General features: G+C 42.5%; 2 protein-coding genes across 3 annotated transcripts; one reads left to right on the top strand and one right to left on the bottom strand.

Moving 5' to 3' along the window:
* Window positions 1-194: 194 nt before the first annotated feature.
* Window positions 195-3,167, bottom strand: LOC110957029 (tubulin alpha-1B chain-like). The gene is made up of 4 exons (XM_022202845.2): window positions 3,010-3,167; window positions 1,678-1,900; window positions 1,427-1,575; window positions 195-1,329 (listed from the first exon to the last, which is right to left on the bottom strand). Exons 1-4 carry the CDS (start codon window positions 3,010-3,012, stop codon window positions 349-351), a joined length of 1,356 nt encoding a protein of 451 aa, XP_022058537.2. The 5' UTR covers window positions 3,013-3,167; the 3' UTR covers window positions 195-348.
* A 6,172-nt stretch (window positions 3,168-9,339) lies between these two features.
* LOC110957033 (tubulin alpha-1A chain) lies at window positions 9,340-13,111 on the top strand. 2 transcript variants are annotated; one of them, XM_051949298.1, is made up of 4 exons: window positions 9,341-9,505; window positions 11,055-11,277; window positions 11,380-11,528; window positions 11,628-13,111. In XM_051949298.1, exons 1-4 carry the CDS (start codon window positions 9,503-9,505, stop codon window positions 12,606-12,608), a joined length of 1,356 nt encoding a protein of 451 aa, XP_051805258.1. In that variant the 5' UTR covers window positions 9,341-9,502; the 3' UTR covers window positions 12,609-13,111. The 2 variants fall into 2 exon arrangements, with proteins under 2 accessions (XP_051805257.1, XP_051805258.1); XM_051949297.1 differs by having other exon boundaries at window positions 9,340-9,505; window positions 11,380-13,111.
* The last annotated feature ends 4,687 nt before the right edge of the window (window positions 13,112-17,798 follow it).

The raw sequence follows: 17,798 nt of genomic DNA, 5'->3' as shown, positions 1-17,798 counted from the left end.
GAAATCCAACAGCTCCAGAATTCAGTTACACAATAACTGAAAAATCTTCATGAATGAAACCTATTGATATAATTGGATTTACATGTAAATTCATATTCTGTATAACTTAATTCAGAATTTGAGCATATTTTGGAACAACTCATTCATGACTGACTTTCAGTATATGTTCAGGTTGAATTAATGACACACACGACTTCACATCACAGAGAATTTATTGAGAACATAGCCAAACTTGACATTTTTCAGGAGTTTTAATCTGAACAGCCAAACTGACAGACATTTGTTTGGAATGCATTCAGGGACACATTGTAATCAATTATTCGCTGGTCAATGACTTTATGTCCCTTTTTAATACTCCTCTCCTTCCTCCTCTCCCTCGCCCTCAATGGAGTCGACTCCCACCTCCTCATAATCCTTCTCCAGAGCTGCCATGTCCTCTCTGGCCTCAGAGAACTCTCCCTCCTCCATACCCTCACCTACATACCAGTGAACAAAGGCACGCTTAGCGTACATCAGATCAAACTTGTGGTCCAGCCGAGCCCAGGCCTCTGCAATAGCAGTGGTGTTGCTCAGCATGCACACGGCCCTCTGGACCTTGGCCAGATCTCCACCAGGAACCACAGTGGGTGGCTGGTAGTTGATGCCAACCTTGAAGCCGGTGGGACACCAGTCCACAAACTGGATGGTGCGCTTGGTTTTGATGGTGGCAATGGCAGCATTGACATCTTTGGGCACCACATCACCACGGAACAAAAGGCAGCAAGCCATGTACTTGCCGTGGCGAGGGTCACATTTCACCATCTGATTGGCCGGCTCAAAGCAGGCGTTTGTGATCTCAGCAACTGAGAGCTGCTCGTGGTAAGCCTTCTCAGCGGAGATGACAGGGGCATAGGTGGCCAGAGGGAAGTGGATACGGGGATATGGCACCAAGTTGGTCTGGAACTCTGTCAGATCAACATTCAGGGCACCATCAAAACGAAGAGAAGCGGTGATGGAGGATACAATCTGACTGATCAGCCTGTTCAGGTTGGTGTAAGTGGGACGCTCGATATCGAGGTTCCTACGGCAGATGTCGTAGATGGCCTCGTTGTCTACCATGAAGGCACAGTCAGAGTGCTCCAGGGTGGTGTGGGTGGTCAGGATGGAGTTGTAGGGCTCCACCACAGCAGTGGACACCTGGGGAGCTGGGTAGATGGAGAACTCCAGCTTGGACTTCTTGCCGTAGTCCACAGACAGACGCTCCATCAGCAGGGAGGTGAAACCAGAGCCGGTGCCTCCACCGAAGCTGTGAAACACCAGGAAGCCCTGAAGACCAGTGCACTGGTCAGCCTGAGGACAGAGAGGGAGACAGCAGACAAATATGAGATACAGAGATTATCATTTTATGTGTTGTTATGAAGATGAATGTAAGAATAACTTTACCCACCAGTTTGCGGATCCTGTCCAGAACCAGATCAATGATCTCTTTACCGATGGTGTAGTGTCCACGGGCGTAGTTGTTGGCAGCGTCCTCTTTGCCGGTGATCAGCTGCTCAGGATGGAACAGCTGGCGGTAGGTACCAGTGCGAACCTCATCTAAGGAGAACAAAAACATAAATTCAGTAAGTCATGCTTCAAGACATTTAATTCAATTTGCCTCAATAACAAAAGTGTTCAGACAGAAGTGATGGCTCTTACCGATGACAGTGGGCTCCAGGTCCACAAACACAGCTCTGGGGACGTGTTTTCCAGCTCCAGTCTCGCTGAAGAAGGTGTTGAAGGAATCGTCTCCTCCTCCAAGAGTCTTGTCGCTGGGCATCTGTCCATCCGGCTGGATCCCATGTTCAAGGCAGTAAAGCTCCCAGCAGGCATTGCCGATCTGGACACCGGCCTGACCAACGTGGATGGAGATGCACTCACGCTGTGGACAGAAGAGAACAGAGAGGTCATCTACCTGTGTTATTTATGCTTTAGCTTCACATTCTGCCTCTGCTATTACAGAAATCGGGAACATTCGGTTGCTCCCCCTGTCTGAGATGAACCGGCGGTGCAGCAAGAGGTGCCTCCCTGCACCAAACCCCACAGGGGGGGGGACAGAAAAGCCTGACAGCAGCCTCCACAGAGGCCGGACGCTCTCGTCTTTCCTCAAGTCTTTTTTGTCCTCCTGTCTTTTCATCCTGCTCTCCCCCCCTTCTCTTTTGCAAGCCTAAGCACACATGCAAATTCATTCGCTTGTGCACGGCCGCGTGCACTTAGCCTGGAATATTCCACTTGTGCCCTGAGGATGCACAATCACAGCAGATGCTCACTAGCAAAAAAAAAAAAAAAAAAGGTAAAATTAACCAGTGCAATCACATCTCTGTCATTTATAAAACAGTTAAAATCTGCATTGAATTCAAATTAAATTAAAAGATGGCGTATTTGTTGGATTTAACATCATATTTTATGTGAAAGAAGCAAATTTTGTTGTTTAATCATGGATGAGATTAAAATGTTATCAGGTGCTGTATCCTATAAATAAAAAATGAAAGCTGCAATCTACTGCCTCATCCATCCCCACCCAGTCTGCCCCTCCCTGCCTCCACACAGGGAAGGGCTTTTGTAAGGTGACAGATTTCAGTATCAATCACGCGTTTAATTTGACAAAAAAATAAAAAATACGAGGCTAAATAGCGCTGCTGGTTTACGCAAAAAGGGCATTTATTGGCAGTGAGGTCGGTTCCAAACGCCGTCAGTCAGTGCATTGTTCTCATCTCCACACAATGACAATCACACCGTGTCACTGCTGCAGCAATCTGAGCATCTGCTGCAACAATAAACCGATCACCTCCATCCTTAAACACAGCAACACGAAGGGTTATCAGCGCGTTTCGGCTACACAGACGCTCCTGTGCGCGAAAAAGGAGGTTTTTGTGCGGAGATGGAAACGCGTTGGCGACGTCGCTGTAACAACCGGCTGCTGCTGATTCCATCTAAATTCTACCGCAAATAAACAAATTCAGAAAAAGAGCAGAAAAAACATGCACTTACCATGTTTTCGTTTGAGGTTTAAAGAGGAAGAGAAGGAAGGAAAAAAAGAGGCTTTTCTAAAAAACGGTGGGTTTGCGTCGCGTGTTGTACCCAACGGGGTCGATGCAACAACTGCTGAATGGGAAGGCGGCGCTTCCAGATTTATACAAGCAGCCGATGTGCTCCTGTGCACTGTGGAAAAAAACCCTCTTACTACCACTGTTTGGCAGTGCAGCTCAGAATGTGCTATTCAGGGGGTTTGCATTCAAATATGAACAGAAATATTCACCAAAACCTGCTTTTTATTGCAAAAAAAGTGCATTTTAATAATGTGATTACTGTCCAGATTGATGGATGGTTGGGAGTTTTATTGATTATTTACAGAATAGTTTGTTTTTGAGCATATTTGCAATGCAGATTTTCATGTGGAATCATGTGAGAGCAAACACTTAAGAGAACAATAAATAAATTCCTGCTGTGGGATCAATATAGCTTTAATCTGTCTGTCTTTCTTTCTAAAGGGCTCATTCAGACAAAGCTGATTTATTATGCATACAGAGCTCTGAGCATCTATTATGGAGGTGTGGCAGGCTGCAAATCAATTAAAGCTTGCAATCTTGCATTAAAAATCCAATTCTGTGCACTAATCAGTGTGGATTTGGGTTTTCTATTTGCTTTACAAAGCATGCAAAATGTGCACATCATCAAAGCCCTGCGTACGCTGCAGAGGCCTACCATGGTGTGGACCAGCCTGGCATGCCAGCCCTCCTCCCTCTTTGTCCTAGATTCTCTGCAATGATGTCATGCAGTGGGCCGATCACGTGGCTGCATGTCTGCTGCATGTTCAGCTGCACCGAGGTGGGGCCCAGAGCTTCTGGTTCTGGCCCGTTTGGGGAACTGGAAATGTCTGAATTGCAGTTTTGTGAGCGGAATAAACGGCAGCATTCAGGAAGTCACCTACACCGTGTCAGCTTTAGAGTTCTGCTCTTCAAGCTCCCTTCAGATATTCAAAAATAGGCTGGTTGTGATGTTATCTTTTATGCAGCAAAGCCTCAAAGCAGGGTCCTCATCACTTCCTCTGCAGCGAGGTGTCTGATTTACAGCTTGCTGTACTCGACTCGAGCTGCAGGGGATGGAAGATGAGGCCAGGAAGCAGCCGTGGCATCCAGCCAGGCCTTCTTCACAGAACATTCTCCGCCTCCCTCCTCCTCCTCCTCCTCCTCCTCCTCAGCAGCTGTGAGGCCGGGTGGGTCAGAGCAGCTGAGGGAGGATGGGAATGCTGTAGAGATGGGAGTGGTCCTTCATGGCGTGAATCTGACCGCACTGCATCCAGCGAGGAGAGAACACGACACCCGGCGAAGTGACAGAGCACATTTTCCATCTGCCACAGCAGAGATCCGGTATCGAAGGCTTCAACGCACGAACATTCACATAAAACAGGCCATGAGAAAACAGAAGAGGGCTGGGGGATGCTTATTTTGTCTTAAAATGTCATAAATTAGTGAAACATTTTGAGCTTTTGTTTGTTGCAGGGCGGGGCAGAACGGGAAAACAGGTCAGGAGGAAACAAGATTGAACAGATTAGAATAATAATAAGAGCTAATGACCACTATGTGAATATGAAAACAAAGGATAAACTGTGGATGCTGCTCTGAGTATTCTAGCAAACAACCCAGAATTTAGGCCACAAGAGTGACTTCAGTCCTGTGAAAAAAGAAAACAACTAAACCTGAATGGACATGAACCTGCTTGCCAGTACATTTTAGGAAAATGAGAGAGGGGATATCAATCTTATGTTTGTGTTTCTCATCCTTTATTTCACTTTTTTTATTGCTAACAGAATATGTAATATATCCTTGTTGTTTGGTTGGATTGATGCTGTTTGCGTTTGAGTTTTGCAGACCTTTTGATTGTATTTATCACTTAAAAAGGCACAAATTGAATTTCTTTTCACAGATAACAGCAGCAGAATTTGTATTAATTCACTCATCCACCATCATTTTATATTCTAAAAATACACATATATTTAAATTCACACACAAGTTTACAAACTCAACCCCATCTTCTACCAAATTTATGAACTATAAAGACATCTTTAGAAGAAAACACACAAAACCCCAAAGATTTCTGATATCTATATCTTTTATTTCCGTCTTTTCTGTACTGTACAGTGTTTTTGTGTATATCACATACAGGAATGAAGCTACACACATGCCAGAATTAATAACGGAAGGGATCTGTTGTGATTATCAGTAGTTCTAGACACAAATAACTACAAACAGCTACACAGATACTATTATTGGTCGATGTAAATGCAATATGGGGTTGTGGTTTATTTCAAGATTTAAAATGACCGTTTCAGCAACAAACCAGTCATTTGCAGTTTGAATCAATTTCTCTTTCTGTTCCTGAATGATGGCGGTGGAAAACAGCCAGAAAAGCGTTTTCTGCAGAAAGAAATATGTCATCACTTCCTTTTTTCTATCCCTAGAGACTGTTACAGCCTCAAAGAGGAAAAACATTTGACTCAGCCCAGCGACCAGCCGCGTAGACACAAGACACAACACTCCAGATCCAGCTTAGAAAAGCAAATTATTATAGAGGAACAGTGTAGGAACTATCATAGCAAGGAAAAGCTGTGACAACCAGAACACCATCCTCAGAATAAAACTCAACAGAAGGCATCAAAAAAGGATAAAACAAACAAGCTGGAATACACAGAATTTAGAAGAAGCAAGAAATGGTCTCAACCAGGAGAAGCACCCAACTGCTCACTCAGTAGAAAACAACCTGGAGCAGTAGACACTTCAAATATAAGGTCATTCTTGGTTTGTTTCAGTTTATATCCTTTAAATATCCAAAACCAACCACCGGAAACAGAACAGAAGCACCTGAGAGAAAGAAAAGAGGATTTTCTTTTTAATTAAGCCATAATTCATGTGTTAATTACTCAGTTGTGGTAAAAAAAACAAAACAAAAAAACATGTTTCGTGAAGCTACAGTGACCTCTGACCTTTTACCACCTAAATCTAATCAGTTCGTTGTTGACATTTGCACCACATTTGAAGAAATTCATACAAAGGTTTGGAAGACATATTATGAAAAAGAAGATGCATGACCTCATAGAGCTGTAGCAGGAGCAGAGGTTTTATAAAACTGACCAGCAGATCACAAATGACTGAAAACTCTCTCATGTGGCCTCAATAAATGATCAGATGTGATATTTGGGGGAAAAATTCCTGCTGCTCTCGGTGCAGACGGCTCCTTGGGTGCGTTTCCTCTTCTGGTTCATCTGTGCCCAGCCTTATATTATATTTTAATATTCATTGCATTAGTGTATGGTTGAGGGCGAGGGGGGGGGGGGTCTGGTTATAGTGTGACTGTGTTTTTGTGTTATATCTTTGGGTTTGGGGAAGACGGGTTAGCGGGTAGAGTGGGTGGAGCGGGATTGTTTTTCATCTGTGAAGCACTTTGTGTTGCAACTCTGTTTGTATGAAAAATGCTATATAAATAAAGTTTGATTGATTTATTGATTGATTAATGTTAACTATATAAAGACAGCAAAGCAGGAAACACCTAGAACAAAATGTCAGCCTCGTTTTAATTCCTTGTTTCTCATATTTATTCTCCTAAAAGAGAAAGAGTTGAAACAGAAAAAAATTAGAACCAGGAGTCCATACTTAAGACTTCTAGAAGATTAATTCTTTATCTCGATGAATAGCTCAACTTTTCCTGATTTGAAACTCATATAAACTTTATTTTAAGTAAGTATAATAGAGCAACTGTCTAAATCAGTCAAAATCCAAACTAAAACATGGCTGAAATGCTTACATAAGAATCACAATTTTGATTCCCTCAAATTTTGAGCAGTAAAAGCGCTGCTGATTTGAATTTTGTCTGAGATGATTTAAGAAAATGCAGTAAGATTAGCTGCAGGTGCTGAAAAACCCACATTGCAGCGCTGCATTCTCTGTCTGTCATCATGGAGTTTTATTTGTTGTTAGCAACCCAGGGTGGAGTTCAACTGTCTGTCTGCATGAAAACGCTGCAATATTGCTATAGAAAAGACAACAGAACGGCAAACACTTTGAGGAAAACGTCACTGCTCAAAACTAAATCGTGATTTTCATGTCAGTCTGGTTTTAGTTTCGATTTTGTCTGATATGATTCTCATATTTTTGTCCAAAAATTCACATTCTGTGTCTGAGAAGAAAACTTATTTTGAAAAAATTCTGTTCAAAACTGCAAAACATCTAGAAAAATATTCAACAAATGCTTAACCTTTCACAACATTTAACATGTGAAAATGGGAACATAAAAGAAAAGAAATATTCACATTCTCCCCAACAATGAGAAAAGAACTTTCAATGAAAGAGAAAGAGGTGAGACAGGAGGAAAAATTAGAAACAGGAGTCCATACTTGAAAAAGATTAATAGCTAACCTCGAGTAATGGTTCCATTTGTGATCAGTTGAGCTGAATGTGAGCAAATATTGGTTTTATTTTAAGAAATTATAATACAACAACTGTCAGAATCAGTCAAAATCAAAACTACAGCATGACTGAAATGCTAAAATAAGAACCACAATTTGATCTCCCGAGCTATAAAAGAGCAAATTTTAAGCAGCAAAAGCACTGTTAATTTTAATTTTGTCTGTTATAGTTGAAGAAAAAGCAAGTGCTGAAAAACCCACTTGAGTCTGCAGTGCAAAAATTGTGAGCTGGCTGAAGCAGCGCTGCATTCTCCATCTGTCGTCATGGAGTTTTATTTGTTGTTAGCAACCCAGGATGGAGCTTAACTGTCGAGGAGCAATTTATGGTCCTTTTTTTATTGAAAGTTTACAGCAGACACCCGCAGAGCTGCAGGCTGCAGCACAGTGATGCTTCATGGGAAAGACTGCTGCATGCTGCTGCATCATGTGGACCACACCCTATCGACCTGTAGTTGGCAGCGTTATAAGAGCATAAACACACTCGTAGGTGACAGAATGTCAACTCCAGACACAAGCAGTGAAGGGTTTTGGTAAAGAGGCGTCTCTTTTCCCCCTAACAGAGGCAGCTGCAGTGCGGCCTGCTAATGCTGCTATTTAAGCCGGGTCACGTGACCGCCAGATAAAGGCGGTCTGTGTGTGGATACCAGGCTGTATCCAGGCAACTCCTTTATTCATTTCCTAGCAACCGTTAAATCTTGGGAGGTGGGCTGGGGGGTTGGGCTCTGAGTGGCCTACATGCCCCTCATGTATGACGGGGCAGTTTGACCTCTTTTATCCAAAGAAGGCGGATAGACAAACATATATCCGACTGCCGTTATCCTCTCTAAATCCCCAGGAATCGAGTTAAAAACAATGAGTTTTGCAATAATATGAAGACAAACTGTGTGACGTAGAACAGCTAGCACAAGAGGATATAAAACATACATCAAAAATAGATGTAATTGTACAAATTACTGGGGATTTTTTTGCACCAGTGTCCATTCAGAAACAGGTTTCAAGCAACTTTTTGCATTTCTGCACTTGTATATCTCCAGATATGGGCTTTCATTTGTGATGTCATATGATACAATACAATTTTATTAATCCCACAGCGGGGACATTTGTATTATTACAGCAGCAAATGGTATCGGGAAAACATTTAAGAAATATCAGAGAAAAATAAACCAAAAAACATACAAAAATACTAGTTCAGATTGCACAAAAACAAGATGAAGCAATAACAAGTTATTGGTGTAATGAATTTTTTCTGGGTCTTAGAATGTTTTCATTCAGACATCCTCACACATACTGAGATTTAAAAAAAACAATATACAAGAACAATGTAATACAGAAAAAAATTACATTTATGGCGCAAAGAGTTCACATCTGCCCATATGAACTCATTTAGTTATGATAAATATGCATGGGAAAATGCAAAAAAAGGCAGAAGAAGCAGTGTAATTAAAGTACATGCAGTTATTTTTGGTGCAAAATATATCAGTGGAAGATCTGTATGAATATAAATATAAGCAACATTTGAGTAAAGATGAGTTGAGGCCTGACAAAATGATAAAAAAAAGTGCAACACTCTCAAATGTGGACTTCACTATCATGTTTCTGTCTGTTTTACTCGATTGAAAGCTATCAAAAAAATTTGTATAATTCATTTTAATATTAAGAAGTGCATGCTAGCAGTACAGGCCTGTCTGGCTCCAAATTACGCAGCATTTTCCAGACAATCAGAGGCGCCATGCTTGCAGCAACAATAACGGGAGAGGATGTCGGGTGGGGTCTGAGGGGCGGGCCTTGTAGCCGAGGATGAGGTCTCGTCCAATGGGAGACCACGTACTACTACGAAATGTCAGACGGACAGAAGCTTGACCAATGTGTGGGTGGCAGCGACCGGCGACGGGGATGCGGCCTATAAATGCTCCCGTCCATCCTCGTGTGCGCCATTATCTCTTACATCGACCCCATAACAGTCGAATTGTAAGACGAAGAGCTGCTTCTGCCACCCTCCAGCGAGAATAAAACTGAACAAAAATGGTAAGAACTTTTATAAAACCCTCCTTGAATGGCGATATTTGAGATCCCGACCTAGTGGGAGTAGCGAAAATGAAAACAGAAAGAGTTATCTTCAATTAAATGTATGGATGTAAGCTAAAAGTTTCACAAAATGGTAATTTAACAGGTGAAATAGTGTGTTTTAATTCACAATGGCGGCTATAAAGGGGCAAAAGAGAGGCTCTAGACAGGTTTGGGCGGGTACGTGGCGGACAGACAGAACAAAAGAGGGTTTTCAAGTCAACTGTCGGCGCCGGTCCAACCTGTCGGCTTTGCAGTATTTTATGTGGCTCAAGCCCGGATTCGTGGCTACTTGTGACGGGGCTGTAACGGTCAGCCCGGCCGGAGGAGGGATGGAGGGATGGATGGATGGATGCTGCATTAGCGGGATTAGAAGAAACACTATCCGAGGGGGTTAGAAAATGGATGAAGTATGATGTCAGGGAGGCGCAGCTCATTAAAAATTCATGCCAGTAACGGACACCGCTAAGTTGGACAGTCAACAGGCAGCAGTGTGGTCCGTATTAGTCGCTGCAGAGTTCCGCAGAGCGGCCGTAAATCTGTCAGATCTGCCTCTGGATGTGTGCGGTGATGGTGCGGGTCGGGTCTGATTTGCTGCGGCTCATCCCTCCGCCCTTCTCCGGTTAATGGCGCTGTGAACTCCCGCTAAACGCCCTGCTACTCCGCGCTAATGTGCCCTGCACATTGACTGACGGATGTCCCTGCAGGATGAGACCGGCCCGCCTCAGTTTTTCTGTTTATACCGCATATAGTAGTAGTAGTTATCCCAATTGGTGTATTTTTTTTATTATTAAGCACCACAGTTACTTGCAAAGTTATCTTTTATTGATTTTTAATGCCATTTATGCACTTTGCTGGGGTTTTTAATGTGGTATTAGCACATCTCTTGGAGCACACTTTATGCTGATGCCATGTCTGGGCCACTTTTTGTTCGAGGAGGGGTCAGCAGATTGTTTCATATGGGAGCGGTAAGCCAGCGGTAATCATGAATGCAGTGATGACCAGTCAGTAATGGTGATGGACTGGTCCCCGCTGTGAGCTCCACGCCCATTGTTCCACCACCGGCTCAGCCCATTTGTACCATCCTCCTGTGGGAGAGGAGCTGCAGCAGGCTGCTTATTGCAGGGTAGTTTTGCTTTGTCATTTGCTATTGTCAGAATAAATGGAGATCAGCCCCGAGAGATTATGGTGCGTCATCTTCATAGCAACATAACAGAGGCCCACTTATTATTCTGTGAACAGTTTGAGGTGCAGCTAAATTGTTTAAGAGCTTAGCTTTTGCTTGCTATGACAAGATGGAACTTTTCTCAGAGTTTTTATATGTATGTATACGTATGTCATCGTAGTATTGCACTGAACCAGAAAAATATTTAGTCGACCATTAGCCACGCTGCTGTTGATTGATCGATGCTAATCATAGTGACATTTTAGCATTAAACTACAATTTTTGCTTACCTGTTTAGAATGTGTATAGCTATATGTAAATCTCTTGCTTTTCTTCTGTCCACAGCGTGAGTGCATCTCCATCCACGTTGGTCAGGCCGGTGTCCAGATCGGCAATGCCTGCTGGGAGCTTTACTGCCTTGAACATGGGATCCAGCCGGACGGACAGATGCCCAGTGACAAGACCATCGGAGGAGGAGACGATTCCTTCAACACCTTCTTCAGCGAGACTGGAGCTGGAAAACACGTCCCCAGAGCTGTGTTTGTGGACCTGGAGCCCACTGTCATCGGTAAGAGCCATCACTTCTGTCTGAACACTATTGTTATTGAGGCAAATTGAATTAAATGTCTTGAAGCATAACTTACTGAATTTATGTTTTTGTTCTCCTTAGATGAGGTTCGCACTGGTACCTACCGCCAGCTGTTCCATCCTGAGCAGCTGATCACCGGCAAAGAGGACGCTGCCAACAACTACGCCCGTGGACACTACACCATCGGTAAAGAGATCATTGATCTGGTTCTGGACAGGATCCGCAAACTGGTGGGTAAAATTATTCTTACATTCATCTTCATAACAACACATAAAATGATAATCTCTGTATCTCATATTTGTCTGCTGTGTCTCCCTCTCTGTCCTCAGGCTGACCAGTGCACTGGTCTTCAGGGCTTCCTGGTGTTTCACAGCTTCGGTGGAGGCACCGGCTCTGGTTTCACCTCCCTGCTGATGGAGCGTCTGTCTGTGGACTACGGCAAGAAGTCCAAGCTGGAGTTCTCCATCTACCCAGCTCCCCAGGTGTCCACTGCTGTGGTGGAGCCCTACAACTCCATCCTGACCACCCACACCACCCTGGAGCACTCTGACTGTGCCTTCATGGTAGACAACGAGGCCATCTACGACATCTGCCGTAGGAACCTCGATATCGAGCGTCCCACTTACACCAACCTGAACAGGTTAATTGGTCAGATTGTATCCTCCATCACCGCTTCTCTTCGTTTTGATGGTGCCCTGAATGTTGATCTGACAGAGTTCCAGACCAACTTGGTGCCATATCCCCGTATCCACTTCCCTCTGGCCACCTATGCCCCTGTCATCTCCGCTGAGAAGGCTTACCACGAGCAGCTCTCAGTGTCTGAGATCACAAACGCCTGCTTTGAGCCGGCCAATCAGATGGTGAAATGTGACCCTCGCCACGGCAAGTACATGGCTTGCTGCCTTTTGTACCGTGGTGATGTGGTGCCTAAAGATGTCAATGCTGCCATTGCCACCATCAAAACCAAGCGCACCATCCAGTTTGTGGACTGGTGTCCCACCGGCTTCAAGGTTGGCATCAACTACCAGCCACCCACTGTGGTTCCTGGTGGAGATCTGGCCAAGGTCCAGAGGGCCGTGTGCATGCTGAGCAACACCACTGCTATTGCAGAGGCCTGGGCTCGGCTGGACCACAAGTTTGATCTGATGTACGCTAAGCGTGCCTTTGTTCACTGGTATGTAGGTGAGGGTATGGAGGAGGGAGAGTTCTCTGAGGCCAGAGAGGACATGGCAGCTCTGGAGAAGGATTATGAGGAGGTGGGAGTCGACAGTGTTGAGGGTGAGGGAGAGGATGAAGGAGAGGAGTATTAAGAAGGGACGTGAAGGCTTTATTTAAGAAATAATTGATTACAATGTGTCCCGAAATGCATTCCAAACAAGTGTGTCATTTTGACTGTTCAGATTAAAACTTCTGAAAATGTCAAGTTTCACTATGTTCTCAATAAATTCTCTGTAACAACAACAAGTTGGTTGTCCTTCATTAATTCAGCATAAACCTATTGAATATCTGTCATGAGCGTTCTGGCCTGAAAAATGCTCATATTTTTGAAGTTTGACTATTTGGAGACAAAGGATTTAAAAGGACATGAATCAGCTCCAGATGCCCTTAAAACATTCCATTACTTAATTATTTGGATGCTGAGTTAATAAAACTGACAATTCCGGTTCATGATGAAGACGTGTTTTAAGCGCTCGAGAATTTCACATTTTTTCCTCAATGCATTCCAAAAAGAAAAAAATATTGGTCAGTCAAACATTTGTCAGAAACTGAAAAATGCTGGGCTAAGTTCAAAATAAATTTCCTGTAACATGAATTTTGTCTGTGATCTTTATTTGTTAGTGTAGATTTAGTTTGAGAAATACATCAGCCACACATTTATATTTAACACTACAGCCATTCTCCTGTTTTGTGTAAAAAAAAAAAAAAAGATTTTTTTGATGTGACGTAAATGTATTTTCTGAATTCACAGAAGTCAAACAACCTGAAAGTAAAATGTAGCCCAGGGCTAGGCATTAGGGATCATTTCTAAACTTAGGTTTCTAGCAGTTAGAACCTTCTGGAATTAGAGTAATCTAAATTCAGTTACCAATTCTAACTATTTGGAGACCTCATGGTTGTATTAAGTGACTAAATAATCCAAACTACATCAGTGTGACTACTGTAACTTTTGGCCAGGTAGTGGTTGAATTGACAAAGAAGGCTTCTCGCCTCAAGACATTTTCACAGTTGGAGAACTGGAGGTAAAAATGTCAATTCCGAATAAACAAAATGGCTTCTGCATGCGTCCAGTTTTTTTGAACAACATTTATCAATGAAAGTCAACTAAGCACACATTAACATTCTGATTGAGATAATCCCGTAGAATTAATGTGCATGTAAAGGATTCAAAATTGGTATTTTATTCCAAAAATGGTCCATAGTTTAAAAAAATAAATTAACAAAGGCTTTATAAGCTTTTCAGGGTCTACTGCCATGAACAGTCCCCACAATATGATGCTGCCACCACCATGCTGTACTGTGGGGATGGTATGTTTGCGATGATGTACAGTGTTTGTCTGGTGTCTGATTAACATAGCGTCTAGTCTGATGGCCAAAAAGCTTTAGCCGCATTGAAACTTTACTGGTTGACTTCTTCTTGGAGTGTTCTTTTGTCTTCATAGTGTAGCTAAAGCCAGGGGTACTGATTACAGTATGTAACAGGTCAAAAATATATACTGACAGTCAATAGAAACTTTGAGGTAGAAATGTACGCAGAATTCTACTTGTAGGGGGGTTGTAATTATTCATTGTGGATTTACTGATGATCTAGTGTCCTGGTAGTTGAGATAATGATGAGTTGTCATTTTGTCATGATTCATTGCACATGGGTTGGTCACTTTGCAAAAGTGAACCAAATACACACCAAGCAATACTCAGTGAGTATCTGCACAATTTGAGAATGGGTTTAGAAGGCCTATATAAAGGCCCAAAAAAGGCCACCATTGTTAGTCCAGTGAACAGCATCATGCCGCGTCTATCACATGAACAACGTCTCCGGGCACTGGGTATGGTGGAGGCCGGTTTGAGCTACAGTGATGTAGCCAGGCGTATGGGCTGTTCCCAACCCACAATCAGAAGCCTGGTCCAAAGCATGCGCCGACGGATTGCTGCCTGCATCGAAGCAAATGGAGGCCATACTCGGTATTGACTGTTGTGACTTTGTGTTTGGCAGGTGCCGTTTTCTTTTGTGAGATTCTTTATTTTGAAATCATTCTTGAAACTTTAGATTTTTGTTTCTGTATGCCAATATGCTAAACAAATGATTCATATGAAGAATATCCAGTTTCAGGCTTCAAAATAAAAATTATGTTGAAAAATATGGTCTCAAAGTTTTTAATGACTGTCTGTGTACATACAGCAATACAAAATTTTGGCATGGTCTTTTTCACCTCAGTTAGGTGCTTTTAGCAGCCGTCCACAAGGTTCTAGGTGGATCTTTGACCTCTCCTGTTAACAGAAATGGTGCATTTCCAATAAATGTGTTGGCTTTCTTACACAATTCTCTTTCTTCATCACAATCTACGGGTTCTTGATGGATTTTAAGTCAGGGAAGGTCAGTCTATAACCTAATCCTGTTTGGGGTTATTTTCTTGTTGGAACACCCAGCTGCATCCAAGACCGACCTTCTGCCTGATGATTTTAGGTGTCCTCCTTCTTCATTATTCCATTTACTTTGTATAAAGCACCAGTTCCATTTGCAGCAAAACAGCCCCATAGCATGATACTGTCACCACCATGCTTGATGGTAGGTTTGGCATTCTTGAGGTTCAAGACCTCACCTTCTCTCCTCCAAACATATTTCTGGTCACTGAGTCCAATTAGCTCAAATTTTGTTTAATCTGAAAACAGAAATTTCCTCCAGAAGGCCTTTACTTTGTCCATGTGATCAGCAACAAATTCTAAGGTGCTGCTCGTAGCAGGGCAGCTTCTCCCCCATTGTGATATAAAATACACTCGAATGTGGACAGTAACACCTGTGTTATAGCAGCTTTAAATTCATTGCAGACCTGTTTTTTCTTGATATGGAACATCACCAGACTCTGATATCTGGGAATATGTCTATACTTTGACAAAAAGCAGTTCTTGTTGGTAGACGCACTGCCATGGAACATGCACTACCGTTCAAATGTTTGGGGTCACTCAGACAATTTCATGGTTTCCATGAAAACTCACACTTTTATTCATGTGCTAACATAACTGCACAAGGGTTTTATAATCATCAATTAGCCTTTCAACACCATTAGCTAACACAATGTAGCATTAGAACACAGGAGTGATGGCTGCCGGAAATGTTCCTCTGTACCCCTATGGAGATATTCCATTACAAATCAGCCATTTCCAGCTACAATAGTCATTTACCACATAAGCAATGTCTAGACTGTATTTCTGATTCATTTAATGTTATCTTCATTTTGTTATGAAAATGCTTTTCTTTCAAAAATAAGGACTTTTCTAAGTGATCCAAAAATGTTAACTGGTAGTGTATATAGTATGCATGGTCTTATGCCATCTTATAGGGGACTGCGGGATGCTGGGTAAGTGCCAAACAACAAACAAACAAAAAATCTATTTCATTAAGAGAACAAGACTGTCAGCCCAGAATAAATTGTTCCTTCTGGCACCATATATTTTCAAATTGTATCTGAATCGGCAGAATCAGTTCAAAAATCATTTTCAAAGGGTCATGTCAAATCATGACAAACTAAGTGAATACAGACTCAGTGTGTCATTTAGAAAGACTTAAAAGATGTGAAGGTTAAAGTGAAGTTTTGCAGGCATACTTTCTGGGTCTTAAGAATATGAAGTTCCTGTTTGAGCCACATGGGGGAGCCAGGACTCCACTCATGAGAAAGTTTACTCTCCAAAGCCAGAACTTGGTGAAGTTGTATTGTATTTCAGACCTCTTAGTACTGTGTGGGAGGTACAGATAAGTTGTTGTTGACCGTACTCAAACCTTTATAGAAGACTGATCGTGCCGTTAATTTAGCACTGAAACGTCGACCCTGTTCAGTCTCTTGCCATCCCAGATCTAAAAATGTGTTCCAAGTGAGTGGGGGCATGCCAGTGCACTGGACCCAAAAATATGACAATTCAAGATCTGTGTCTTTAAACTAAACACCCAAACCTTCATCGAGATGATTTTACACCCTTAACCCTTTATTATGGGAAATAATTTGAATGTGAGGGAGTTTTCTGGTAAGAAGTCAAGGGGTAGGCAGAAAACAATCAAGAAAACTTTCAGAAAAATTTACAGGGGTGAAGAAACAAAGAACAACTGGCAATCCAGGGCAAGATAAATACATGTGAGGAAACTAATTTTAACAAAAAAAATGAAGAGAACCGGGCAGGTGAACATCCAGGTAGCAAACAGGAAGTCAAACTGGCAGGTGGATCAGGAGACAGAACAGGTATTCTGACAGGAGAAGCAGGTTTGTAGACAGGAGATTAAACAGGGCAAACTGGCCCAAGACAGTGGTAAGACAAGACTATTCATACTCTGAGAACTAACTGAGTAAATGAGACACAGGTGAAGCTAATGAAGGCAATCAAAAAAGGAGGGAAACAGAGACAAAGGGAAGAGGTAAAACAGCAAGAGATACACAAGGACATTGATCTTTATGAAACAGGAAATAAGTGAAGAAAATACAGTACCATGACGCTGCCATTGTAAAGTGCTACTTACCTAATTTATTAATGTATTTTTCTTGTTAGATCAAACAAACAAAATGTAATTTTGACTGAAATTCCCCCTTTAAGGAAGCCATCAGGAATTGACAGACATGGAGAAAATGTGCAAACTTGGAAAAGTGTATGTTATCATGTACCCTGCTGACTGCCTCAGTCACAGTGTGAGGCCTCCTCACCTTCACATGACTAACTGGTAGAGTCCCAGAAAGACCCTAAAATGGAGTGCTCGGCCCCAATGTCAGAGTTTTCAGAGTGGACACTGCTTTTCCAATAAGCCTCCAAATAAAAAAGGTAAGCAAATACCTTCTGGATAAACACAAAAGTCTCTGAGAAATTACTACATCTGCGCAATCTACTTGGTTTCCACCAGAGTACCAGGTGCACAGAAATCCAGCTTTCCAAAAAGAAACGGCAAAGTCCCATGAAGGCCTGATCGATGAGGCCTTGGAGCACCAGTTATGTCAGAGCTCTTGGCCACAACATCAGCTCAGACAAGTGGACCTGTGGAAATGAAGTATACTACAAAGCAGTGGAAAAAGAAACTAACAAGGATTTTCTCAGTAGCAGTGAGCAAAGGGGTAAGAGCCCAGCGCTGAACCCTTGTCTAGTTGGAAATGTGGCTTATGGAAGATTGCTTGCCCCATGCTGATGAGGGACCCTCTGGCCAAGGCTTAACCCACAAACGATTTAAAGCCTCCTGGGAGTTGTTTAGGAATACAGCACAACATGGGTTTTAAATACAAAAACAAGAGTGATACCTGACAAAGGCTACT

The sequence above is a fragment of the Acanthochromis polyacanthus genome, chromosome 6 (assembly GCF_021347895.1).
Source record: "Acanthochromis polyacanthus isolate Apoly-LR-REF ecotype Palm Island chromosome 6, KAUST_Apoly_ChrSc, whole genome shotgun sequence".
NCBI lineage: Eukaryota > Metazoa > Chordata > Actinopteri > Pomacentridae > Acanthochromis > Acanthochromis polyacanthus.
This window is presented reverse-complemented; position numbering and strand designations above follow the sequence as displayed.